Genomic DNA, 27351 nt, shown 5'->3' on the forward strand with positions numbered 1-27351 from the left:
CAGCCCTGCCCCTGGCATAAACAGGGGCAAGCCCAGGGGTATCTGAAGGTGCAAGAACATTACCTTAGAGACGGAACTGCCCTCTCAAAGTCCTAATTTTCTTTCAGAGCCCAGCCCCAGTCTGCCCTCCCTCCGATTCTGTCGGCTGGATTTCATTGTTGCTGTCGATGCCTGGACTCACTGTAGCTTCTGTATGTCCCCCACCTGGACTGACTGCACCACCTGTGTTCCAGATGTTTATGTAGATGCTGGGTTCTTACAAGGGCCCTGGACCCTGAGCACAGAGGCCAGCACAGCAGGTTGCACAGGGAAAGTGCCCCTAAATGTTGCTTGGTTAAATACTACAATCTCCCTTTCCTCTTCACCAGGCAACCAAGAGACCTTTCTGAAATCAGAAAAGCTGTGAAAAATTGTGACCAGAGTGCTCTGAAGTTCCAAGTAAGATATTTTGGAACTGGGGAGTGGTCCCCACCAAGGTAGCAGAAACAGATTTCCTGGGAGGGGGCTCTGAGAACTGGGCCCTCAGTCCAGCACCACAAGGGAAGATGTGCGGATCCTTTGCTCAGGCAGTGCTGAGATGTGTCAGGCACCCAGAGGTGATTTTATTTTCCTACTGCCCTTGCAGCCCCAGGTTGGCCTTCCTCCCCCAGCTCCTTCCTCCCTCACCACCTGCCCTGAGTCTCAGGTCCAGCAGAATGGCCTGAAGGACTCGAAGTATTGAGAAAACGGCCCTATAGGGCCTGGCCCTTTATCCTGGGATGTATTTAAAAGGAAAATATGAAAAGCACACACAAGATGAACAGATGACTGCATTTGGAAAGGTTCTGTGATGGAAATCTAAAACCCAGAACCGAAAGAGAACCTCACCTGTAACCACAAAGAGATTCATTCTGACTCAGGGGCTTGGAAACTGCTATCCAAAACCCCCTGGCTGGTAGGCCAGGAAACTTCTACCCCTCCCACCAGGTTGGGGGGCCCTCAATTGTCTTCCTCAGACCCACTCTGGGGAAGGAGGGTAGAAAAGTCAAACGTAGGAAAGAGAGTTCCCCCTTGCTCCACACATCCCCTTCAAGCTAATGGCTACTTATTTCAAGACAGGCCTGCCAATATAGACAACACAAAGGGGCCTCCTTAGCCTCCCAAGCATGTTTGAAGTTAAGTGACCCTGCCTGAGCTTTTAGCTTGGTTCTGTCTGATTACTTTCCCTCCATGGCACCCACCCTGGCTCCCTGGCTTTCTATTTGATTTTTTTTCTTTTTTAATTTACAAAATAAATGTCCCTGGAACAGTTCTAAGAAATGACCAGCCAGAGTCAACCTAGACCCTAGCGGAACCAAGCCATGGTGTGGACACACAATACATCAGAAGAACAAGGCTCTGGGGTTAGACAGACCCAAGTCACTGACTCAGGCTGAGCCATTTCCTCATCTGTGAACAGGGTGAGGATCCCCGCCTGGGAGCTGTGGTAAGATGTGAGCAAGGCAGCGTCTGTAGAGTGCTTGGCGTGCAGTGGGCATACCTTCATGTCTGTAGCACGGACCCATGGACCCATCACACTCCCTTTCGACTTCCCTGGGCTGGCCATCCTACACAACTTCCCTGGCCCCAAGGTCTTCCTTAAGAAGAGACTCCTCCCTCCCCCCAGTTTAACGACATAGGAACTCTCCTCCAAAACCCCAAACCAGCTCACAGCCCAGAGGGAACTGCAGGTGCTCCATTGCTCCCACCCCCAACCCAGGGGCAGTAGAGAGGCAGCAGGGCAAGCCAGAGAGAGGGCTGGGGTAAGAGTCCAGAGGGCTCACTCTGGTCCCTTTTTGTGATCCTTGTGCATTTTGGATCCACCAGACAGGATGATCTCCAAGCAAGATCCCAGCAATAGCATCCCTGAGCTAGCCTCCCTCTGGGGAAAATATCTTCCTCTCTAAGTGGTTTGAATGTTAACTCTGAATCAACAGGTCAATAATCAACCCAAGGAAGAAAGCAGCATTGGACATGGCTATCCCCACCAGACCACCCTTCTGCAGAAGCCCCCGACAGCAATGCTTCTACTACCCCAGGCATGGCTGGGATGGAAAGTTCTGGTCTCAATCGACTAAACAAATCATTTCCTCCTTTGCTGCAGTGAATGGCAAAGTTCACAGAGCCAGTAGGGTCAATTCATCACAATGGCTAATGCTTGCTGAGCCCTTATCTGTCCCAGACACTAGGAATGCTTCCTACACATCCACTTGTCATGGTGAATCTTTACCGCAATCTTAGGAGATAAGGACGATTGTTGCCCCATTTTACAGATGAAGAAACTGAGGCTTACTGGCATTAGGGGACTCTGCCACAGTCCCACAGCTCTTACATGTGGCACTGGGATGCAAAACCAAGTCTGTCCTCACCCCCAGCAAAAACCACTAGGCTCTAGAGAGTCAGAGGGGAGCCAGGACTTACTCACCTGGTAGGAAAGGCCATCCTTGCGGGGGCTGAGGCCGATCTCCTCCATGGGCTGGGTGTTCATCATCACCTCAGTCATCTCGGCCGATCTCAGATAGTCGGGGCTGCCAAGAAACCCAGACCAAAAGTCAACAAACACACGCGCTTTCACATTCCTAACTCTTCATGCATTCACTGCTGTGGGATCAGGGGACTGTCTGGAGACAGGAAGAGAGGTGTTCAAAACAGAACTTGCAGCAAAACAAGCTCACACCCTGAGGAAGCGCCTTGCAAGCCCACAGCCCCAGGGCTCAGCCGCAACAGACAAAGCCCATTGTCTGCAGACCTCTCTGGCAAACCTCTTCCCTCCTCTCCTGTACTCTAGTCCCACTGGCACAGAGGGACCCTGAATGTTTCTTTAAATGACAGAACCAGAGAAACCAAAACAGTAGGTAGCTGAGTCCATCTGTCCATATTAAAACCACTTCAACCACGTCTCCCTTCACCTCTCCAACTAAGAATAAAAATAATCCTCACATGAACTTTCCAAAGGGGAACTCTATATATTATTATTACACAATAACAATAACAGGTCAACTGGAGGGAAACAAAGTCCAATCATACAGCTTTCCTAAATTTCTGTCTCTCTGGTGCTCCTTTTGGCAAAATGTTCCACTTAAAGCCCCAAGGGGTCAGCTCTTCTGCAAGTTTCACATCTGCCATCCATCCCCTTTCTCTAGCCCCAGACACAGCAGCTGCATGCTCACAGCTTGAAAAACATCCCCTGGATTAAAAGCCTTAAGGATACCCGACTCTGATTGCAAAGGAAATTTCCAGAGGGGCCAAGCTGGCCCACCAATGGCTGACATGTGAAAGTGCCTTGTACTCTCTAAGCAGGATACGAATATTCCCTTATCCTTGCACAAGCTCTGGGCACATACAGGATCCTGTGCACATAATGCTGAACATAAGCACCAAATACAGGTACCTGCTACACAGCACCCAATGCTTTCCACCATCGTGCCTGTGCACATGGTTTAAAACAAAAATATGGGGAAGGCTTTTGAGGGACAGTATCTAAGGAAACAGGGGTACCAGATTCCTCTTCAATTGTATGGTTACTACATAGATAAGAAATGACACTGGATTTAGAAACAGAAGCAATAGGTTCTAGGCTCTGCCCCTCAAGAGCTGTGTGATCTTGAACAGGTCCTGTAACTTCTCTGAGCCGCAAGTGTCCTGTTTGTCTGTTACTCTGATGGTAATAGTGCATACCTCACAGTTAGGTTAAGGGCTAATGTCTGCACAAAAGCATTGCAAGCTGCAAGTGCTAATCGATGAAATAATCTTAAACCTTAATTTCTCATAATATTCCTAATGGGTCCAAACACCCACCTTGGCAAATTTTGAGCAGCCAAAGGCACAAAGCCTCCAACAGCCTTCAAAGCTTCACCTATAATAAGGCACCTAGCTGCTCACACACCACGGGAGAGGCAAGGGAGGGGCACCCACAAGAAGGGTACACAAGCCTCGGGGTGGGGGAACTTGAACTGTTGAGAGAGGGAAGTTCAGTCCCCTCTCTAAACACTGCCAGGCTGGGACGGATGGGGGCAGGGAGACTAAGAGAAGATGCGGGGCTTTGAGGCAAGTTTAGGTTCGGGAGCTGGGCCCTGCAAAGGCAGTTTCCTCCCGGGTCTTGGAAAGGCTGCTGGCAACCTCCAAAGAAAGGAGCCAGAAGAGCGCACGCAGGGTGAAGAGTCTGACGTAGGGGCGGCTCTTCCTCGCTCAGGGCTGTGGCGCCGGCCCGAAAAGTTGAAGCGAGAAGCATGAACTTTCCGCTTCTTGGGCCAGGCCGGACCCCGCCGAGGCTTGCGCCGGTTTTCCCTTCGCTCAGCGCCTGCCGGAGACTCGGGGCCGAGCTCCCCACGTCCGCACCTGAGAGCGCGCTCCGGGGCTGCCGGCGCTCGCCCCCGGCCGCTTCTCCTCTAACCCAGAGCAGGAAGGAAGAAACTGCCAGCAAGGAAGTCCCAGCAGTCAGGGGCCTGCCTCTCTCTGCATCCCTCCCGGCTCCGATCCCCAGTCCGGGGCAAACCTCCGACGCCCCGCGCCCGGCCCGGGCTCCTTCCCCTTCAGCACGGCGAAGGCGGCTCCTCCCAGTCCCGGCCCCCACCAATGTGCGTCGGTTTCTAGGGGCGATGGAGAGGGCAGGGGTTGAGAGGCTGCAGCGTGTGCCCTGCTGCTTGTGGCTTTAGTGGGGTTACGTGTGGGGAGAGCGTTTCCCGCCCCCCACCCCCCCGGAGCTCTGCAAACCCTGCGGCAGCACCAGCTCGGCCCCGCTGCAGCCGGCCTCGACGTTGAGACTTGCATGCAAACAAAAAGAAAAAGAGGAGGGGCCCGGGAAGAGCAGGAGCCCCCCTGCGCCAAGTGGGGCGCGAGCCTCCTGCAGCTCTCCGCATAGGGGGGGTTTCATTGGGGGGGATTCACACGTGACCCCTGGCTCCCCCGCCAACCAATACAAACCCTCCGGCCGTCCCTTAGGTGAGGGCTCCGAGTTCACGTCCTTTGTCTGGATGTTCTCAGCACCCCCTCCCCCCACCCCCACCTTTGCAACCTTGACGTTGACTCCTGCACGGGCTCGGGCGGCGGGTTAGCGCTGAGCGCCCGCGCCGCCGGCTGCCCTCGCACCCGGAGCCGGCACGAAGCAGGCGCCCGGGCCCGCAGCCACCGCCGCGAGACGGACGCCCGCCGCAGGCGCAGGGTACTCACCAGTGAATGGGGAAATATATAGACATGAAGTCCTAGGGCAGGCTGACACACGCCCCTGTGATTTAAAAACGGTCCCTGCGTCCCGAGTGAGGATGACACGGGCGCAGACGGGCACGGCAGGCGGCCGAGTGCGGACACCGGGCGCTCGCCGTCCGCCTTCCCAGGACAGCCCCACGGCTAGCGACGTCGGCAAGGTGGACACAACTCCCCACTCTCCACTGAGCTCTCAGCCCCACAAAGAGCCCGGGAAGCCGTATTTATAAGGGCGGGGGCGGGGCTTGGCCCCGAGAGGCCCCGCCCTCCCTCGCCCACTCCTGGAATAACGTCACCAAAATCATGAATGGCTTCAGCGCTCGCAGCTCTGGCGGGCGGCGGCTCGGGGGCGCGCTCGGCTCTGCTCCCGGGGCAGTGGTTCGCTGCGGCTGCGAGCCCGGCCCCCTCCCGCCGCTCTCCCACGCGCACACGCGCTTACTCGCACCGGCCCGGACTCCGCGTCCGCGCCGCTTCCCGCTCACAGCCCCCTCCGCGCACACCCCGAACTCCAGCGTGGCGGAGGTGGGCGCAAGGAGGGCGCGGGGGCCGCTCCGGACATGACAGCTCGGCGGCTGCTCTGCGCCGGGGTAGGGCGCCCGCCACTCCTCCACCCCAGCCGCCCGGCGCCAGCGCCCTCCTTCCCATCCACTGGCTGTCCCCAGCCCACCTCGGGACCCCTCTGAAGCGTTTGTTCCCCAGACTAGGCCTCCCTCTGGAATCCTCGCCCGCAGCCTTGCGATCAGCGAGGGGAAACAAGAGCATGGTTAAAGAAGAAGCGGTGGGAAGGTGGGAGAGACGCGGAGTCGGGGGACCGAGGGCCCACGGGGCGCGTTGGCTTGCGAAGGGCTGGTCTGCAGCCCTGAGTTCCGTGGAAGGTTTTATTTGTGGGAGCAAGGGTGTGGTGTCGTCCTGGGTAGGATTTTTCCATTGGAGACACACATACGCACGGTCTGCAGCGCGGGCAGGTGTGGGCGGGCGGTGTGCACGCCGCCCCCCATCCTTGACTCCCACGTCTTCTCCGAGGAGTCGCTCATGACAGCAGAAACAAAGAGCTTTAGCCGAACGCCTCCCACACTGCCCAGGAATTGCAGCTCTGGGCGTCTGTCCAGGCAGTCAAAGCTGCGCAGCCCCCCAGAGCCACATGATGGGAGTCTCACTCGGGTCCCAGCGCTGCCCCTCTGTGGCCTCCGCTTCAATTACGCCTGTAAAATGGCTTTAGAACCCTCACCTACCTGTGTATAGGGGCTGAGGAAAGGGGGCGTGGGGAGATCAAAAACTAAGCAAAATTAAATTGGCTTTGAAGTTAATCAGCTTTTTAAAAGAAAGGCAGTGAGTGTATTGAATCCGTATATATGTGCTTGAAAGTGGAAACGCATAGCTTATCTCAGGCAAAAGGATGACAGAATTAATGGCGAAGGTTCGACAGGGGTAGGACCCTGAAGGAAGCCGTGAGAGAAGACCCTCATAATTTTCATCAGTCCCCGCAAAACCAGCCCAAACAAAAATTATAAGAATTGATGAGAATAATTTATTTAAAAATAACTGGGCTATTTTCAATCACTTATATGCTTATATGTACAACCTGAGTTAAAATAGTGTGCTTCCTATGAAAACACAGCTTCATGACAAGCCCCTGGCTGCCCCCTCCAACCAGAGAAATTCCCCCACCTCCCAAGCTAAACGCATTCTCTTCCTCTGGGGGTGTTGCCTGATGGAGCGGCTAAACGGGAGATGCTGCAGGGATGGGGTTATTGTTGATGTCCTGCACAGAGGGTGGGGAAGCTTCTCAGTGTCACTAGCCAGGTGTAGCACATTGTCATCTAGGCAGCCACAGGAGACGCCACTGCTTGGAGAGCTAGTTTCCAGGCTGAGACTTCCAGGCACTCAGAGGAAAATGTCTGGGCTAGACCCCGGGTGGGCAGGATGAAGCCTTCTGCCACTTCTTCCCAGTAGCAATCTCTGGTGAGGCTGGGATCAAAGACTGTTGCGCCACTTTTACACATAACAGACACACTTTATGTGTTTGTGATTATTGCCATGTGAAGCTTTCAAAACTGAGAAAGCTATTTCCCTCCCTCCCCATTTTCCCAAATATCTAAATGTCAAAATGGCCTCATTTTGGAGAAGAGGGTGGGGAGTAAGGCCTCCACCAGCTGTTATCTGGCCTCTGGAAAAATCCTCTACATTGGAGTGCATTGAGGGAATTACCTGAGGCCTACTCTTTGGGAAACTTATTAATGCCCATTTTAGCTAAAGTTCATCTCTGTCAGTAAGTTAAAGAAGAAATAAGCCTGGGGTTGTGATCCCCAGTCTGCATTTTCTGTTTCTCCTCTGGAATCACAGTGACACATCCATTCATTTGAAAATATGGGAGGTGGCCGGGTACGGTGGCTCACGTCTGGTAATCCCAGCACTTTGGGAGGCTGAGGCAGGTGGATCACCTGAGGTCAGGAGCTCAAGACCAATCTGACCAACATGGTGAAACCCCGTCACTACTAAAAATACAAAAATTAGCTGGGCGTGGTAGTGGGTGCCTATAATCCCAGCTACTTGGGAGTCTGAGGCAGGAGAATCGCTTGAACCTGGGAGGCAGAGGTTGCAGTAGGCCGAAATTGTGCACTCCAGCCTGGGCGACAAAAGTGTGACTCCGTCTCAAAAAAATAAAATAAAATAAAATAAAATAAAATATGGGAGGCGTGGTGCTAAGTTTTGATGCAACCATAACTAGCATGCCGTTTCTCAATTATACTACTCTACATGATGCCTTGCAGGTTTTTTTTTTTTTTTTTGAAGCATTTCATTGTCTTGGCTTTCAAAAGAATGTGATAAGGTTAACATAGCACAACTTATGGTCCTCAGTTCACAGATATGTAAACTGAGGCCGAAATAAATTAGGAGGCTTGCCAAAGATCACACAGCCGGAAAGTGGTTGAGCTGGGCCTGGAACTCAGAGGTTGTAGGCATACTCAGCTTCCTCTTCTGTTAACATAGCTCTGGCTGACTGCCTTTCCTTCATATCTCTAAAGATACAGAGTATTTCAACATGCACACTGACCATTTCTTCCCAATATCCTATGAGATAGGTTTCTGTCCCTACTGCCTTTGAATAAATGAAGAAACAGAAACACAAGCGAATGAAGTTACTTAGAGCCCCAGAACCTTAGAGCTGAACGAGACCTTCCAAATCACCTTGTCCCAGTCTCCTCGTTTTACAGGTGAGAAGACACCTAAGAGATTAAATGGCATGTCCAAGGTCGCCAGGCTATTAAGTGGTATAGATGGAACCTAACGCAGGTCTTCAGACTGCTGGTCAGATGTTCTTTCCACTTTAACACTGCGTCTTGCACTGCATTTGTCAAGAAGTCAGCAGCAAAGGTCAAACACAACGTCTGGACTCTGTAAACCACCACAGTCCATCACCAACATTTATTGAACATCTACTAGATGCAGATCAGTGAACTAATTACCCAGTCAGAGCCTCTGCACTCCCTCCCTTCTCCCGTCTTTGTCTTTGGAGACTAAAGAGTTGAATTGCAATTCTGCTTCAATAGAATCCAGGTGTAATCAGAATTGCCTTGCTTTATGACATTACATACATCCATTTTGCCAGCACCTTCTCTTACCTACCTAAAATACAAATTAAAAAAAAAATAAAGATAATGAACTTAAGGTATTATTAGAGTTATCTCAGCTGCAAGGGACAGGTAGCGAGTTCATTCATCTAGTTAAAAAAAAAAAAGTCTCCATATAAATTCATTTAGCAGCCGGGTGCAGTGGGTCATACCTGTAATCCCAGCACTTCAGGGGCTGAGGCAGAAGGATTGCTTGAGCTCAGGAGTTTGAGACCAGCCTGGGCAACACGGTGAAAACCTGACTCTACAAAAACTAAAAAATTAGTCGGGCATGGCAGCACACACTTGTAGTCCCAGCTTCTCAGGAGGCTGAGGTGGGAGGATCGCTTGAGCCCCCAGAGGCGGAGGTTGTAGTGAGCCATGATCACGTCACTGCACTCCAGCCTGGGCAACAGAGCAAGACCCTGTCTCAAAGAAAAAGATCATTAAGCAACACATTCCCACTTCTTATCTCCCTCTGGCTTGCAAAAAGACAGTATTGCATTTATTTTGCCCAATGATGGTGAAGCTGGTATTTTGGTTACTAATAAAGGACTTTACAAAGTAGCTATTTGACCCTGGGGAGGAAAATAGAAGAAGGGAAGGGGCAACACTTGCTGAGATACCCTGGTATTTCTTACTACACTTATGCCTGACAACAATCTTAGACAGAGGCAGTATTGCCCCCACTTCATAGACAAAGAAACAGAAGCTCTGATAAGTTAACTACCTTGGCCATGGCCACATGGCTCTCAAATGGCTGAACCAAAATGTGACTCTGGGCAGGGTGCGGTGGCTCATGCCTATAATCCCAGCAGTTTGGGAGGCCTAGGCGGGCAGATCACTTGAGGTCAGGAGTTCGAGACCAGCCTGGCCAACATGGTAAAACGCCACCTCTACTAAAAATACAGAAATTAGCCGGGCGTTGTAGTGGGTGTCTGTAACCCCAACTACTTGGGAGGCTGAGAGGCAGGAGAATCACTTGAACCCAGGAGACGGAGGTTGCAGTGAGCCGAGATCGTGCCACTACATTCCAGCCTGGGGGACAGAGTGAGATTCCATCTAAAAAAAAAAAAAAAAAACCCAAAATGTGACTCTGAGGCTTGCTGTTTCCAGAGCTGATGTTTTCCCCACCATACCACACTTACCATGCCTCTGTGGTTTTGTTTGTTTTCACAACTACACTATGAACTGAATACAAAACCTCTGGTTCTAATAGCAAAGACCACTGGGATCCATCCAGAAGGGCAGGGCTGGCAGGATAAACAATTTTCTCTCCCTGGGAATCTGGGAGCTTCTTAAAGATATCAGTCAAAGGCTTGGGGTTAAAAAAAAAAAGTGAGTAGGAGAAGGGAAGTTTCTAGCCAATTTTTCGGTGAAACTCATTTGCGTACATAAGAAATCTAAAAGGCAAGAATGTGTGTGGGTTGAAGTGAGAATGAAATGAGATAATGTTATGAAAACACTTGGTAAATTGGAAAGCACTGAGCAGACGTAGGGCTTGTTTTTAAGGTATTTGAGAAAAAGAGGGGGTTTGCAGAGCTGATTTCATCTGCTTCAGTTTTTTACTTATTGCCATCACAAACTGCCCCATTTTCCTCCTGGAGTCCCTTGACTGACATGTCTAGCTTTTAGGGAGCAGACATTAGAGGCAAGTAGCGACGCTCTGCCTGGTGGCCACTCTTGGGGTCACAGAGTCCAAGCATCTTCTCTCGCCGCCATGAGTTCCTCTGTCTTTGGTGCCTCCCAGGAAGTGTCCGGCTGGGTACTGGCCACGCAGAGAATGAATGAGGCCCGAGAATGTGAACCTCCTATCTTGGTCATCAGTGAATTAGCAGTCAACAACACAAAGCAACCCGAACCCACCAGACAAAATCCTCCAGCCTTTGACTTACTTTGCTGTAAGTCCTCAGGCAAGTGGGTTGACCTCTCTGGGTCTCAGACATGGAAAGCAATAAAAGCAGGCAATAGAAGTCTCTCTTTTAGGCCTCAAGGTCTAGTAAGGCTGAGATAAGTTGCTTCTATAAAGGGTCAAGAGAAAAGTGTTTTACATCCTTACCACTGGGGCTCTGCAGCCCACCCTAAAGCCAGCGGTCCCTCTTCCCGTGCGGCAGCGCAGGAGGCGCCTTCATCTTTCAGTCCAGAATCCTCTCATTGCCCCCAAAAGAAGCCTGAGATCTGGCAGCTCATAAACTCTTGCCTTCCCACATATCAAAGAAATTCAGCCCTGGCTTTTTCTTTATTTCTATCAAGGAGCCTTTGAACCAAAGGGATTTTTCTGACAAAGAAAATTGTATGAAATCTTTAGGGTCCAGGCCCTAAAAGAAAACACTCCAACTGGAATCAGTTCAAGGCTCTCATGTCCAATTAAGGAAATACTCACATTCCTGTCCTAGCCCTGGCTGTATCTTGCTTTCTCTCTTTCCACATCCGCACAGGAATGCACTTCAACAGCCAGAAGAGAGGTTACTATCACCAGGATGCAGATCGTATATCAGAGTCCTCCTTGGGGTAGCCTGATACCTTCCCTGAATTAGACAAACAGCACGGACCACAGCCCAGCATAAACTCCCTTTATACCACTCTGTCCACGTCTCCCACTATTTTACCCACAACTCTGGACCAGAGAAACTCCATCATACCTGGGGCGGCAGGGGAGGGAGGAGGATTTATGAAAAAGAGGGAAACACAACAGTTTCTTGTGAAGAAAAGCACTTTCAGTTTTCTTTTCAAGTACACAGGATGTCTGCTAGCTTCCTCCAGGGGCAGCTGTGTTGTTGCTCTTCCTTGGAGGAGCGAGCTGCGTGTTATGCACCAGACAGCAGCTCCTCCTGAACACTGTGCCAGCTCCCTAACTGTAACCCGAGCTAGCACTTGCTGGTTGGAGCCCCTGGTGTGCTTCACACCCACATGGCGCCCAGCCTCAGGATCAGATAGCTGGGTCCATGTTACACCCTCCTGCCCTCTCAACAACAATTCTAACAGGCATTAGCACCCACTGTGTGCCAGACAGGTGCTGGCATTTCCAAAGAATCGGTTTAGGAGACGTTTAGTTTTCTCCTGTCTCCATAACTCCCTGTAACCATCCCAGATAACCACAGTCTGTGTGATGGTAGTATGCCTGCAAGGTCACTGCAGCTGTAAGACAAATTCCCTAAACTGCATTAGTGATCCCCTCGAAGAATCACAAAACTAAGGCCGGGCACGGTGGCTCACGCCTGTAATCCCAGCACTTTGGGAGGCAGAGGTGGGCGGATCACCTGAGGTCAGGAGTTCGAGATCAGCCTGGCCAACATGGTGAAACCCCATCTCTACTAAAAATACAAAACTTAGCCGGGCATGGTGTTGGGTGCCTGTAATCCCAGCTACTCTGGGAGGCTGAGGCAGGGAGAATCGCTTCAACCCGGGAGGCAGAGGTTGCAGTGAGCTGAGATCGCACCACTGCACTCCAGCCTGGGCAACGGAGCAAAACTCTGCCTCAAAAAAAAAAAAAAAAAAACACAAAACTAAGTAGAACGGTCACACATGCTAGCAAGTGCATTTTGCAGGTAAGTCTCCTAGCCTCTGCCCTTCCTATGCAAATTGCTACCCCTGAGTTTCTTTTTTAAAGAAGTGAGAGTCTGCCTCTGGTGTTGGCAAGGTGTTGGGCACTGGGGTGCCTGGGAACCTAGATGCCACTCCCTCTAATATCATACAATAACTGCTGCAGTAGACTCATGTGAGCATGGGAGGGGATATGATTAGTTCAGTCCTGGGCAAAGGCACTGGGAGAGGGGGGCTGACTGGCAGAAGGGAAGCTCTCAAGGGCAAGGAGTGGGTCTGTTTTGTGTATTACTGTGTCACCACCACCAGAAGAGTGCCTGGAATCTAGCAGGCACTCAGGGAATATCTGTGGAAAGAATGGTAGCAGGAATAGCTAAAGGGAAGGGATGGCAACTGAGCTGGCCTCAAAGGATGGGGAGAAGCTAGAGAAGGGCGATCCTGCCAGCAGAACAACATCAGCAAAGGTGTAGGGGTCAGAAAGCGCCAGGTGTGTCCCAGGACCTAGGGGTGGGCAGCAGCATTATCTATGCTAGACCTTGGGAGAGGCACTCCCGTGACTCCAAGTCTATATGCTGAAGGGAATAACTATTTGTGAGTAAAAGGCCTCATGCTCTGCGGAAGGGACTGTGCACACAATTTCTAGCAGAAAGAAAAGTCTGTTACTTCCATTAGCCGAATCAGTCCAGGTTCCTTCACCTCTATGTTATTCGAGTTAATATCAGCGTTTCTCTTCCAGCCAGGTGGGGCCTCAGCAGAAGTGTTAAGTAGGTCAAATTTCATGTATGTGAAGTTTGTCTTTTGAGACTTCCCCTTTCTAACCCCTCTTGTTTCACACTTCTCTTCAATGCGCCCCAGGCACCCACTGAACTCAGGAAGCCCCACACTCCCTTCATAACAGCCTCCCAAGCTCCAAAACCACTCTTTGCTTTTCCACTGAAACTTCCATCCTGCAGCTCTCTAAGCCAAGGCAGCTGCCAGGCAAGAGAACTTGATCTGACAAATGAATTCACACTATTGTGAGAATGACATGCAGGCAGCACCTCAAAGGCCTCAGTTTCATGGTGGCACTGCAGACAGGGTAAGTGGGTGACAGGAAAGTCTGTGGTCCTGGAGGCAAATTGATGGTTGATGGTAGAAGCCCGGGGGGGAAACCATGTCGTGATGAGAGAGAGAGGGGGAACCACCTGGAAGGGCTGGGGTGGGTGCATCCAGTGGGCACACTATGAGGTGACTTTCCTTGTCCATCACAGTCCTTCTGGAGGGATCTGATTGGAATTCTTGTCCCTAGATCTAATATGATCATAGCACTTGAGCTGTTTAACTCGGAAGAGGGGAAAAAAGATCTGGGCATACCATTTCTTTCCTTCCTCCCTCCCTTCCTTCCTTCCTTCCTTCCTTCCTTCCTTCCTTCCTTCCTTCCTTCCTTCCAAGGGACAGAGCTTTAGACTAAGGGGACCCTGGGCACTCAGCACCCCTGCCCAGGGGTGTAAGTCCTGTGTGAGTCTGAGCAAAAGCCAGGACAAGTAATGACAGCAGAAAGACATTTCCACACGCTTGGTGAGGCCTCGAGGTAGCTTACATGCAGGGTTTCAGAGCCCAGTGAGCAGCCAGTGTGGCACGTTTTGGCCTCAGGCAGAGCCAGTGGCCCTACCGCCCCCAGCTACTGAAGATGGCGGGGCAACTGGCCACCACACCTCCCACCCTCACCAAGGGCCCTGGGTGGGTGAATTCAGAGGCACAGCCAGGTAGGAACCTTGGCTTGCACTCTCCTGAGTGAGTGCCTGCCTTTCTTGTGCATTCTCATCCAGGCCTCCTCTTAGAAAGGAGCACCAGAAAGACAGAAGGTGATGCATCTGAAGCTGTTTTCTGATCTCCTTCTTTAATGTCCATGATATTATTACTGCAAAAAGCTAGAATGTTCTGTGTGTTTGAGTCTTCCCAGGGGTAGGGGGGACCTTCCCCACTCCTAGCCACCTGATTATTTTATCTGGGATGGTTGCAGGTTGTACCAATAAAAGTGCTGACCCACTTGGCTTCCACTTCCACCCTAGAGAGGGCCCCTTCATACACCCTCACCAGCATTAGTCTCATTTTACTGCCTTCATCTCCAGGACCCTAAGCCTCCACAATGCTTAGTAATTTCTCTATTTAAAAAGAAGAAAGTAAATGGATTACACACCAGATATGATGCTGCAGGCATTCTTAATAAGAGAACCACCAGTTCCTTTCACTTATTGGGGCTCAGTTTGTTTCTCTGTAAAATGGGCCTGATATTTCCTGCCCTCTGCTTATGGCGCAGTAAGTATTGTGCAACTGTGACAAGCACTCAGCTTCCTTGACACAAAATTGCAGTAGTAAATTATCCTCTATTGGGCCTACTTGAAGAACAGTAAAAAGAAGGGGTAGGGAAACCCAAATTGATGATTTCATTTTGTTGCTGGTTAACAGGAAAACACAGCAAAGGCAGCAAAGCCCTTTCTTGGTTTCTGAAAAAGAGAGGCCAAGCCTGTTCTCTTAGCAGAGAATGATGCCAAATAGAATGGTTGATATTCCATCCCTCCCTCTTTCCAGCACATTTTGGAGTATTTGTGTGGGGTCTCACCTTGCTGACATCTTGGCTACACGCACACAGCTGTGGCATTTGTGTGGCCTAATGGGGAGGTTATACTAGTCCTCTTTGGACTAGAATGTATGGTGCCCCACCTTCGCAGCCTGCCTTCTGTACACAGGGAAGCGGGCATTTCCTTCAGCATTTTACAGCTATTTGTTCAACAGGAACATTAAGAAACACCTGGGTATCAAGTGCCAGCAAGTTGCCCAGCTCTTCTTTTGTTCTTGAGACCTCCACATGTCCACACAAGCACATTCACTTACATGCCAGGGGCATCTCCTCAGTTGAACGAGTGCTCTGTTTTCTGGGTCTACGCTAGGGAAATAACACTGACCTCAATCCAAACAGAAGCAGAAACTTCTCATCCAATTCACATTGTTTTACCACCTTTTGTTTGTGTTTGGGTATTCCTAACAAGCAGCAACGAACACTTCCCAATGACTTCGGGGAAACAGGTGTGACTCCAATATGTCATTCCTTCCTTCCACAGAGCAGTGACCCATATGGTGGGGAGCGCCAGCGGGAATCACAGTGACAGGACCTGCACCAGGGGTGAGCATCTTATAGTAAGGAGGGAGGGGTCCTCATGGGGTTACTGCAGTAGCCCATGAGGGAGGTGGTGTATGCAAAGATGGAGCTTCAAAACTTAGTAACTGTTCGGATATAGGAGCAGAAGGGAAAGGAACTTGGGAGAGGCTTGGAGATCTTGAGCTTGGGTGGCTGGAAAACTGGCATCATCCGCTGGAAAAACAAAGTCAAGAGGGGGCTGTTTGGGGAGAAGAGGGTCATGTCCCTTTTCCATGTGATGAATGGCCACTGAGTAGCAGCTGTGGCCAGCGGTGCTGTCAGACCATCCACGCTGGTTGTTTCTGTAGCTCTTGGGTCCACGGTGGCTCAGGTGTTTGTTCCAAAGGTCATAGGCCAGGCGAGTCTTTGTGCTTGGGTGCTTGGCCTCTGCTGCAGATTGGGTTCTTCAGAAGCAGATGCCAAGACAGGTTTTGGGACCAACACCTGTGCAAAGAAGAAGGAAGAAGCGGGCTTGGCTAGAAAAAGAAGTCTAACTGAAATGCAGGCTCAACAAATGTTGGCCAATTCTGTGAGGAGCTTTGGAGCTAATATTACCTGTCAGAGTGATCTGCACAGGGACAAAGTGGCTGGGCCTTTATTCCCCTGCTGCACTCAATCCACAGCATGGGCTATCCTGGGAGGGCATGATCTTGGGGGAGGCAGCTTTCTGCAGCTGTGGCAGACTTTGAAGGAACAAACAGCTGGAGGCAGGCTGCTGGTTCCACACCCGCAGCTGGGCAGAAGGCCCTCCGTAGAAGGGGGATCTGGGTGGTACATTTCATGTCTTCCACAGACCCCAACGCTTCCAGCCCTGCTTCATTGCCTCTCTTCAGCTTGCCATGCACTGAAGAGCTCTGCAGCCAGGAGAATCCTCAGGAAAAGGACAGATCAGATGCTAGCTCGTCTGCTCCACTTCGCAGGCGACAGAACTAAGACCCACAGAGAGGAGTTGGCTTTCCGAGGTTCCCACCATCGGTGACTGGTGAACCCAGGACCAGCACTTAGTCCCTCTTTCTCCTCGGCCTCTGCTCGACTGGAGACTACTCTGTGGCCAGAGGTCTCAGTGGGAAGACCATGGGCCTGGCCTGTGCATGGGCTATGTGCTGTGCCTCTGTCTTCAATGACTGCAGCTTTGCTGGAAACCCTAGGGACTTCCCTCCCAAAGCAAAGAGCAAAGCTGGCACAAGACCTGGGGAAAAGCCCAAATTCAGATTCCCAGAGAAGCAGGGCCCCTCGTATTCCCAAAGCAGTTTCTTTGCTCTGATTTTTGTCCTAGGTGTAAGCCAGCTCAGCAGAGGTCATTCTGGAGTCTCCCATAATTGTTCTCGCTGGACCAGGCATTGGCATGGCCAGTAGCCTGCACTGGGATGTCATAGGAACCGTCCCAGGAAACTCCATCCCAGGAAACTCCCTATGGTGTACGGTAGGGCTGTTGTTGGGGATGCTCTTGGTGGCCTTCCACTGTGTCTTCCAATTCTTTCTCATGAGGCCCCATGGGGAGCCTCAGCATCAGGAATAGATGTGCTTCTCTGCAGCAGCTGCCTGGTTTTTCTTATCATGGGTGCAGTGCTGTACGTGCATTTCTTTAACTTTTGCTTTGTGGGTTGGGAAGTCAGAGTTTGATTTGAAAGTGTACAGGACCTTACAGCAATAAGGTAGCAGCCACACTGGGCTTTGTCCTCTGTTATCTATTATTTTTCCTTTCCCTCTATATTCTATTTTTTAAACTTTGTTCTATTTTATGTGGTTTTTGTAAACTCGAATACTTTCTGTAAAGATGTAAAATGTAAAGAACAAAATTACGTATGTCTTCTTTGGAGGCCTTCAGTTTGTCTTGGGACGTGGCGCTGTATTTTCTTCTGTGCAACAACTTTCCAGGGACGGAGTTGCTGTGGACTTCCAGGAGGGCCCAAATCTGGCCTCCCCACGCTGCAGTACAAATCATGGCTGCATCTTGGCACCACTAGGAATGAGGTTGCAATGTTAATGGGGCCCTGGAGCAGACTGACTTGTTGAGTGGTCACCAAAATTCAGGTCTTCCAAGTTTTCAGACTCTCCAAGGGAGAGTCTCACATTGTCCTCACTTTTTCCTGATTATAATGAGTGGCCAGGGACAGCCAGTGGGGCCGCCTCACTCCTTATGATCCAGACATGACTCAAGTTTCTACCTGAAAGCTGCCTGGGTTTTGCAAGGACACACCACCATTCTTCAAGGTATTTAAATACCTCCAGGTGGGTCAGTCTGGTTATATTTGCCTTCACTTTGATGTTTCCACGAGCTGGGGCTTTTTTGTTTTTGTTGCTTTCCTGGAGTCCTGAATGGCCCTTACGAGGCATTCTTTCCAAGCTGACACATCAAAGCAACTCCTCCTGGTATCAAGAACTTTCTCCAACTGCATGTCCTAGGGGCGAACACATCAGCACCAGAGGGATCTGAAAAACCAGTCTTGTCCACCTTTAGGAGCTACTCTCTCTTTTGAAGAGAGGACCTCCTAGGCCAAACGTAGATAACCAGGATTTCTGAATTCCTGAGCTTGGCCCTGACAATGTACGGACGAAATTACTCATTTCCAGGTGCCAAGAGGGCTGATCACCACAAGCAGACAACACCCATCTCTACCACAGGCGTTTATTATCTTTTGTCTTTGGGTTATTTCAGATCACTGTGAAAGGAGGGAAGGTAGCAATGAAATCTTTTGGAAATTACACATATAATGCATGAATTAACCTCTCTTAGCTTCAATTTCCTTGCCAGCCAAGGAGGGGGTGGGGATAATAACACCCACCTTGCAGAGTTGGTGTGAAGAGTTACAAGAGATGATAGCAAACATCTGGTACAACACCTGCAGCCTGCATCAGTGCTCCTTAATCAGTAACTATTTTGACCGTGTAAAATGCATACAGTCATCTGAGCATTAAGACTTTGCAAATTCAGAGAGCGGTCCACAGACCAGCACCCTTGGCATCACCAGCCGCTTGTTAGAAATGCAATTTTCTCAGCCATCCCAACCTGCTGAATCAGAACCTGCATTTTAATGGCATTCCCCAGGTGACCTAGTAACGCACTACAGTTTGAGAACCCTTGATTTAAGGGACAGGAATTTTACCTTTGAATTTGGCGGTGATGGCATTTCTCTTGGCAACAAACAGACAGTTAGTGAGTCCATCAATCAAGTTAAGGCAATATTTACCTAACACAGCGTGCTCCTGGGCCCGAGGCTCACCTTGCTCACCTGCTCTGCTCACCTGCCTCCCGCGGTCACCTGCTCAGTGGCCAAGACTCCGGGGAGATTGCAGGCTCCTTGTTTACCAGGCAAGCACAGATAAGGTTTCTCACAGCCCCACCTGAGCTCCTGTGCCAAGGTAAACTTGCTGTCCAGAATGGCTCCCTGACTGGAAAATGTGTCAGTCTATTTATTTCTCACTCCCACTGGAAAAAAGGTGGGGTGGGGGAGTGACTGGTCATGATGTCATTCTTTCCACGGAACTTCTCAAAGGCATTGCATTTCTCGGTGACTTCCAGGCGCTGCCTGTGTGTCTGCACAGTACGGAGAACAACTGGCCAAGAACAGAGTTTCTCTTCCTTCTCCCACCATGCTGCCCCTCCTCCACCTCCTGCTGGGCCTTTTATTCCCTGTGGGCCTTGCAGGCAGCCCTAAAAAGGAACCTGGAAGCCATGAGGTGTGGGAAAGTTTTCTTGACATTTCTCCCAGAGGTGAACTGCAGAGAAGTGGGAAAAAGGGTGAAGTGATCTTTCTAAAAGCCATACAAAGAATCAACGGCAGTTGCATTCATCAAAATTCTTGCTTACATTTCTCTGGAGAAAAGCTACGATTTTCTCATTGGGTTTCTGTCTCCCCAGATTGATGGGGAATGCTAGCAGACAGCACTGGAGGAAATCTGGGCTCACCCAGAAATCTGGGCTTAATCAATGATTTCTGCCATTCATCCTTTTTACCAGGAGGCTCCTACAGCTCCACATTGCTTCCATCCCAAGTCAGAGGCACTTTCTGAAAACACAAAAGTTAATAAATTAAGAGAGGGGCCTTGCGCAGGCCAGTACAGAGAATTTTCGTGAACGAAGAAATAGAAAGCCAGTCCAATTTAAAAGTATTACAATTTTTTTGATAATATTTCAACATGTAGATAAAATCAGAGACTGATACAGTGAATAGGAGTGGACCCATTTTCCAGCTCTATTCTCCAGGGTAGACTTGTAGTAACAAACAACCCCCAAACCTCAGCGGCTGACAGCACTCATCTCCCTCCCATCCTCCCATCCTCCTAGGGTTGCCTGGGGGTGTCATGCTTGCTCAGGGACTGGGGAGGACAGAAGCTTTGTCTCTGGGCTGCCATGTTGGCCAAAGTTTTTGTGCATTGGCTCAAGAGGCCAGAAACACAAGTCAATTCCAGTCACATTTCATTGGCCAAGGCAAATCTCTAGGCTGCTCCTGATTCAAAATGGGTGAGGACATAGAATCCTACTATGGGCCTGGCAGGCAGAGAGCCAGAAATATTTGGTGGGCAGCGCTAATGATGGCCACATCAGCTTTAGCAAATATTAACACATTGCCTTATTTGCTTCATGTCTTTTTACTTCAAAGAAAGTAAATATCAGCGATACAATTGAGTTCCTCTCTGTACACCTCCCTCATCCCATTTTCTTCCCTCATTTCCCAGAGCTAAGCACTGTTTTGAGATCAGTGTTAATCATCTTCACGCGTGTTTTTATACTTTTACTATTTTTACTACATTTTTTATGTATCACAGACATTGCAAAGGATTATTATGCTGGCTTTTAAATTTTATATAGTGTATAATCATATCTGTAGTATCATTATCTTCTGCAATATTCATTTCTCCCTTAGCATTACAATTGTGAGATTTTTATCTATGCTGACACATACTGTGTTGTATTCCATTGTATAACTCTAATACAATTTAATTATTCTCTTGTGGATGGACATTTAAGTTGTTTCCAGTACTGCAGTGAATATCTTAATACATGTCTTCTTGACTATATGCCTAGGAGTGGAATTTCTGGACATGATCATCTTCAACTTTATTAGTTGTTGCCAAATTGCTCTCTGGAGTACTTGGATCAACTTACAGTTCCACTAGCAGTGAATGAGACTCCATGATTTAACATCTTTCCCAACACTTGGCATTGACATACACTTTTGCTATCTGGTGGGTGTGAATGGTATCTCATTGTTGTTTGGATTTGTATTTCTTTAATAGTGAAAGTAAGCATCTTTTTATATTTTTATTGACCTTCTGGAGTTTTTCTGTGAATTGATAGTTTTGTCCATTTTCCCCCATATGTTGTCTTTTTCTTATTAATTTGAGATATCGCTTTGCATATTGTATTCATTGCAAATATTATCTTCCAGTCTATGGCTTGGTTTTCACTTTGTTCTCATGGCCTTTGTTGTACAAAAGTGAGTTTTAATGTACTAGTCCACATTACCACTTTTAAAATTAAACTTACCACAAGTTTCTATTTTCAGTGTTTTTAAATGAACTCTTCATCTTAAAGTCACAAATAATTTTTCTATGTCTTCATCTTCTATTTTAAAGTTGTGCTTTTTTTTTTAAGTTTTTAAGTTTTAAAGTTGTGCTTTTTTTTTTTTAAGATCACCCAGGAATGATCTGATGTAGAAATCTACTATTTTCCATATGGATAAAGGTTGCTCCTAGCACTCATTTATCAGATAGAATACCCTTTCCCCACTGGTGTGTAACATCATCTCTGCCCCGTCTTCTTTCCAAACATGGGCAGGCCAGTGACTGGGCCCTCTATTCTGCTCCCTTACTTATCCTTGTGCGCAGACTATATTGTCTTCTTTTCTAAATATTTTGATAATAAATCTTGATATCTGGTAGGGCAAGTTCTTCCACCTTGTACTTTTTCAAAATTGTTTCTCAGTTATTCTTGGCCCTTTGTGCTTCCAAGGGAATTTTGAGATCAGATTGTCTAGTTCAGAACAAAGCAGAACAAAACCAAACACAATCCAAACCCAACCAAAAAAAAAAAAAAAAAAAAAAAAAAAAGCTGTGTTAGACTTCAGCTGAAATTGTATAATTGATTTGGGAACAATTGACATCTTTATGATTTTACATCTTCCTTTTTATTTGTTTCCTTTTATCTGGCGTGTTCTCTTGCTTTCCAAGCCCTCCATAAGATCCTGAATTTCGTCCTCTTCTTCCCTCTCTAACTCTTCTTCCTTTGACCCAAACATGACTGACTTTCTATTTCCTGTTTTGGCTTCAGTATCTTTCCTTACTATACCATCCATCTCTTTCAAAAGTCTCCTAATTCTTTTAACTCTTTTCAGATGTGCAAAAGGTGAAGCCCAGACGCATGTCATAATGATAGGAGGGGAAGGGAGTTCTGGCAGCCTCCTGTGAGGAGATAGGAAGGCGTAATTCCACATGGGGGGTGCACAATAATCTCTCTGAGCTTCAGGATGTAGTATGTGCAGTGGTTAACAGCCCAGCCTGCTTGGTTTGAATTCCAGCTCTATCGTTTACCAACTCTGATCTTGGGTAAATTATATAACCTCAGCATGCCTCAGTTTTCCCTTCTGTAATGCAGGGATGAAAATGTTAATTCTCTCATTGCGTAATTGTGGAAAATAAATGAGCTAAAGTATGTAAAGTACTGGCCGGGCACGGTGGCTCACACCTGTAATTCCAGCACTTTGGGAGGCTGAGGCAGGTGAATCACAAGGTCTGGAGCTCGAGACCAGCCTGGCCAACATGGTAAAACCCCGTCTCTACTAAAAATTCAAAAAATTAGTCAGGCATGGTGGGGAGTGCCTGTAATCCCAGCTACTCGGGAGGCTGAGGCAAGAGAATCGCTTGAACCCGGGAGGCACAGGTTGCAGTGAGCCGAGATCGTGCCACTGTACTCCAGCCCAGGCGACAGTGTGAGACTGTGTCTCAAAAAAAAAAAAAAAAAAAGTTCGTAAAGTACTTGGGACAATGCCTGGCACATTGTAGGTGTCTCATATGTGTTAACTATGATTGTCATTACTGAGATACCTAAGGCACACTGGAAATATGGTTAGTTTGAATGTTCAACTTAGATAATGTCAGAGTAGCTCACTAATCTCAACGCCACAAATAGAACTTGCTGGTTAGCGTTGTATCTTCTCATTAAGCAGAAGGGCACCATGGTATGGTGGATGATTTAATCATTAGTGATCCCCAATGGTGCTAGTTTAGCTCAACTGTGTTGTAAATTTCACAGAATCAATGAATTCAGGGTTGGATGGTGGCCAAGATAATCTAATCCAATTTCCTAACTCATGTGTAAAACCTCTTCCAATAAAGCTTCTATAGAAAAGGCAGATTTTTATGAGAGAAGATCAGAAAGGCAGGAATAGTGAAAGAACATCAGACCTATTGAAAAATGAAATCGAAGAGATGGTAGAAAATAGCATGAATCAATAATGGTTCAAAGGTTGCTGAGAGTAACCATTAAGAGAGACTGAAAGTGAGGGGGTGTTTCTGGAGAGCTAATAGCCTACATCCAGGAGAGAGAGACTTATCCAGGAAAAAGTCAGTGCCTGGGAAGCTAGGGAGTATTTCTTGAGATTCTACATGACTGCCTAAGTGGGCCATTTGAGGGGCTTGGAACATATCTCTCCCGCCTCCCTGCCACCAGGCTGCCAGGGAACGGTGCCCGCTTCGGGTTAAGACTTTGGATGCCCCTATTGAAAGGAAATATATATATAACGTACGAGCAGTAAGACTCCCACAGGGAGGGGTCTGCTCAAGGGGCTGCAGCCCCAGTAGAGGTCATGCGCCTGGGTGTGACGCAGCACAGTCATGAAGCTGGGCTCCCGCCCGGGCTCCACAGCACCTCTTACTCCAGCCCTGTGGCCACCTCCACCTCTCCATTCTCTTAGTTCATTCATTCGTTTAGCACACGGTGGGTACTGATGCCCCAGGAGTACAAAGACAAAACAGCACTCTACCCCTGCCTTTCATGGTGTGGTAGAAGGAAGCCATACCCAAACAGATAAGGGCAAGGAAGCTGACCTTCTCAGAGCAGGTGGATAGTGTACTGGTTAGGAGGGCTGAATTTGGAACCAGAAGGGGGAAGCAAATAGTGAAGGGAGGCTATATTTGGAGGTAAGATGACTGAGAATTTTTTAGAAATAAAGAAAATACAAAACTTAGATTGAAAAATAAGCCAAGTGTTAAACAAGACAAATACAAAAAGGAACTCTCACCTAGATACATGGTAGTGAAACTTAAGAACATTAATGACAAAGAGAACATTCTCAAAACATGTATAAAGAAAAACTAGATCAATGAAAAGAGAAAAAGAATTAGAATGACAAAAAAACCTCGATAACAAAACCGGATACAAGAAGACAATGACGTTGGCTGGGCATGATGGCTCATACCTGTAATTCCAGCACTTTGGGAGGCCAAGGTGGGAGGACTGCTTGAGCCTAGGACTTTGAGACCAGCCTAGGGAACATAGCGTGACCTCATCTCTACTGAAAAAAAAAAAGAAGAAGAAGAAAAAGACAACAAAGTAATATTTTAAAGTGTTGATGGGAAAGAACTTCAACAAACTATCATTTAAATAAAAGTAAAATAATAATAGTATCAGGTATATAAGGCTTCAGATGGCTTATTCCTAAATCCCTTTGGAAACATTCTTGAAGCTAATTTTTCAATAGAGAAATCTGGAAAAAAGGAAAATATATACATAAGTTCAGAAATGTGAGAAATAGTGTTTATCAACAACAAGACATTGACCAAGCTGGTTTTTTGAAAAGGTTAACAAAATATATAAATGTCTGATGAGCCTGGTGGAGAAAAAAAAGAGAAGATAAAACCATGCATTAAATGCTGAAAGCCACAGGCTATGAAAAGTTTGAGACTAATACTATTATGAAGAATTATAATTTGGAGGCCTACTAAAATTGATACAATTCTGAAAAAATATAAAATTCCAAGACTGGAACAGAATAAATAACAAACTGTTTTGTCAAGTATTCAATTAAGAATTACAATATAATCAAAAACCTTTCTGAAAAGCCCTAGGCTCAGATGGTTTTACAGATAAGCTCTACCCACTTTTAAGGATGAGATAGGGCTGGGTGTGGTAGCTCACACCTGTAATCCCAGCACTTTGGAAGGCCAAGGTGGGTGGATCACAAGATCAGGAGTTCAAGACCAGCCTGGCCAACATAGTGAAACCCTGTCTCTACTAAAAATACAAAAATTAGCTGGGTGTAGTGGCCCATGCCTGTAATCCCAGCTACTCAGGAGGCTGAGGCAGGAGAATCACTTGAACCCCGCAGGCGGAGGTTGTAATGAGCTGAGATTATGTCATTGCACTCCAGCCTGGGTGACAGAGTGAGACTCTTCTCAGAAAAAAAAAAAAAAAAAGATAGATAATCTCTTGACATACATAAATTACCCCAGCAAATAGAAATGAGTTCCTCCTTTGCTATAAGACTGCTCTAATCTTTATTACAAAGTCAGAGGAGGATGGCAAAACACACACACACAAAACTATAAGGCTATTTCATATTTGAAAATTCAGAATAAAATATAAGTTGATGGTATCCAATAGTGTATTCATTTATTTATAGCCTAATGTATTTTAATAACAAACATACAGGAATTGCACAGAAGACAGACGACATTAAAAATATGTATCTGTGGCCGAGTGCGGAGGCTCACGCCTGTAATCCCAGCTACTCGTGAGGCTGAGGCAGGAGAATCACTTGAACCCGGGAGTTAGAAGATGCAGATCACGCCATTGCACTCCAGCCTGGGCAACAACAGCAAAACTCTGTCTCAAAAAAAAAAAAAAAAAAAAAAAAGTACTTGCATGTAGGGCTCAGAAAAGTATAGTGAGTGGGTGGAATCTACTGTATGGTAAAAATGCTGCAAATACCATTTAGTCAATAAGACATTTATTTGTTATAAAAAATATTCAAGTGCTGACATTGTCCAGAAAAATTTAACAGGTTTATTTATAATTGTTATAAAGGTGAACTGCTAAAACTTATGCACTGAAACATTCTTTCTTGAATGCTTTATGTGCCCACATTTATATTAAAAATTCACATGAAAATGGAAAAGCTGCTGCTGTGGTTTGGATATGGCTTGTTTGTCCCCACCTGATGATATGCTGAATTTTTTTTTTTTTTTTTTTTTTTTTGAGACGGAGTCTCGCTCTGTCGCCCAGGCTGGAGTGCAGTGGCACGATCTTGGCTCACTGCAACCTCTGCCTCCCGGGTTCACGCCATTTTCCTGCCTCAGCCTCCCAAGCAGCTGGGACTATAGGTGCCTGCCACCACACCCGGCTAATTTTTTGTATTTTTAGTAGAGACGGAGTTTCACCATGTTAGCCAGGATGGTCTCGATCTCCTGACCTCGTGATCCGCCCACCTCGGCCTCCCAAAGTGCTGGGATTACAGGCGTGAGCCACCACGCCTGGCCATGTTTAAATTTAATTTCCAGTGTGGCCATGTTAGGAGGTGGCGCTTAGTGGGAGGTGTTTGGATCCTGGGGGCAGATGCCTCATGTATAGATTAATCCCCTCCCTGGGCATGGGGGTGCGGTGGGGATGAGTGAGTTCTCACCTTATTAGTTTCTGCAGAGCTGGTTGTTAGATCCAGGTCCCCACAAACTCTTGTTTCCTCTCACCTTGTCATCTCTGCACATGCTGGCTCCCCTTGCCTTCCCCCATACAGGGAAGCCGCAGGACGCCCTCACCAGATGCCCCGTCTTGAACTTTCCAGCCATCAGAATAGTGAGCCAATTAAACCTTTTTTCTTTATAAATTACCCGGCCCCAGGCATTCCTTTATAGCAGCCCAACATGGACTAAGACAATTGCCAATACCTGATGTTTCTGTCCTATTTTTCCACATGCAATCATATATTTAGGTACCTTTTGATCCCTTGGGGGGATAATCTAATGGTCAGAACTACCAATAACAGAAAGAAGATTTTTTTTTTTTTTTTGAGAATGAAATGTTCCCCCATCATAACAGATTCTTAAGCATGCCCTCCATATATCTGGAGTGCGGGCTGGATATATTTTGGCATAATTGTTACATGTTTGGCACCGCTAGCACACAGGTTGGTGTCTTCAAAAAGGCCAAGCAGATAGGCCTCACTTCCCGCAAAACACCAATAGCTGTGTTCTGGAAGCACGATCTGTTTTGAAGTTCTGAGCAATTTCTCGCACCAGACTCTGGAAGGAGAGTTTGCGAATCTGAAGCTCAGTGAACTTCTGAAAATGTCCAAGTTTGTGCATTGTCACAGTGGCAGGCCTGAAAGCATGAGGTTCTCCACCCCTCCGGGAGAGGGTGCCCTCCTGCCAGCGGCTTTTGTAGCAGTTGCTTCCTGGGTGCTTTGCCGGTTTATGGGCAGTCAACTCTGTAGGAGCCATGCACGGCATGAGGCTTCCTCACTTACCCCTCCTCCTCGGGCTGGAGCTAGAGAGCTGGAGGTGGCGCTGGCATCAGAGAGCCGCCACGGCGGGACAGCAGCGACTGTGGATACAGTTCTGCGATGGTGTAGTTAAAAAGTTACAACCAAGTAAAGCTTATTCCAAAACACAGAAAAGTTTAATGTGAGGGAAAAAATGAAAGTAATTTTCACCATTAACGGACTAAAAGAGAAACATTTTATGATTCATCTCAGGAAATTTTAATAAAGCATTTGATAAATCTAAACAACTTTGGATTTTAAAGACATTACTCACAAAACTAGAAGAAATATATATTTTCTCAACTCAGTGAAGGCTATTTAT

General features: G+C 47.8%; 1 protein-coding gene across 1 annotated transcript in view; it reads right to left on the minus strand.

The window, feature by feature from the left end:
* Nucleotides 1-5713, minus strand: part of LBH (LBH regulator of WNT signaling pathway) — a 28786-nt gene extending 23073 nt beyond the window's left edge. The window contains exons 1-2 of the mRNA XM_004029055.5: nt 5188-5713; nt 2444-2546 (exon numbers count right to left, since the gene is read on the minus strand). Coding sequence (XP_004029104.1) covers nt 2444-2546; nt 5188-5213 — 129 coding nt within the window. The 5' untranslated portion in view covers nt 5214-5713. The remainder of the gene's footprint in view (nt 1-2443; nt 2547-5187) is intronic.
* Nucleotides 5714-27351: the final 21638 nt, after the last annotated feature.

Source organism: Gorilla gorilla, chromosome 12 (genome assembly GCF_029281585.2).
Source record: "Gorilla gorilla gorilla isolate KB3781 chromosome 12, NHGRI_mGorGor1-v2.1_pri, whole genome shotgun sequence".
Lineage (NCBI taxonomy): Eukaryota > Metazoa > Chordata > Mammalia > Primates > Hominidae > Gorilla > Gorilla gorilla.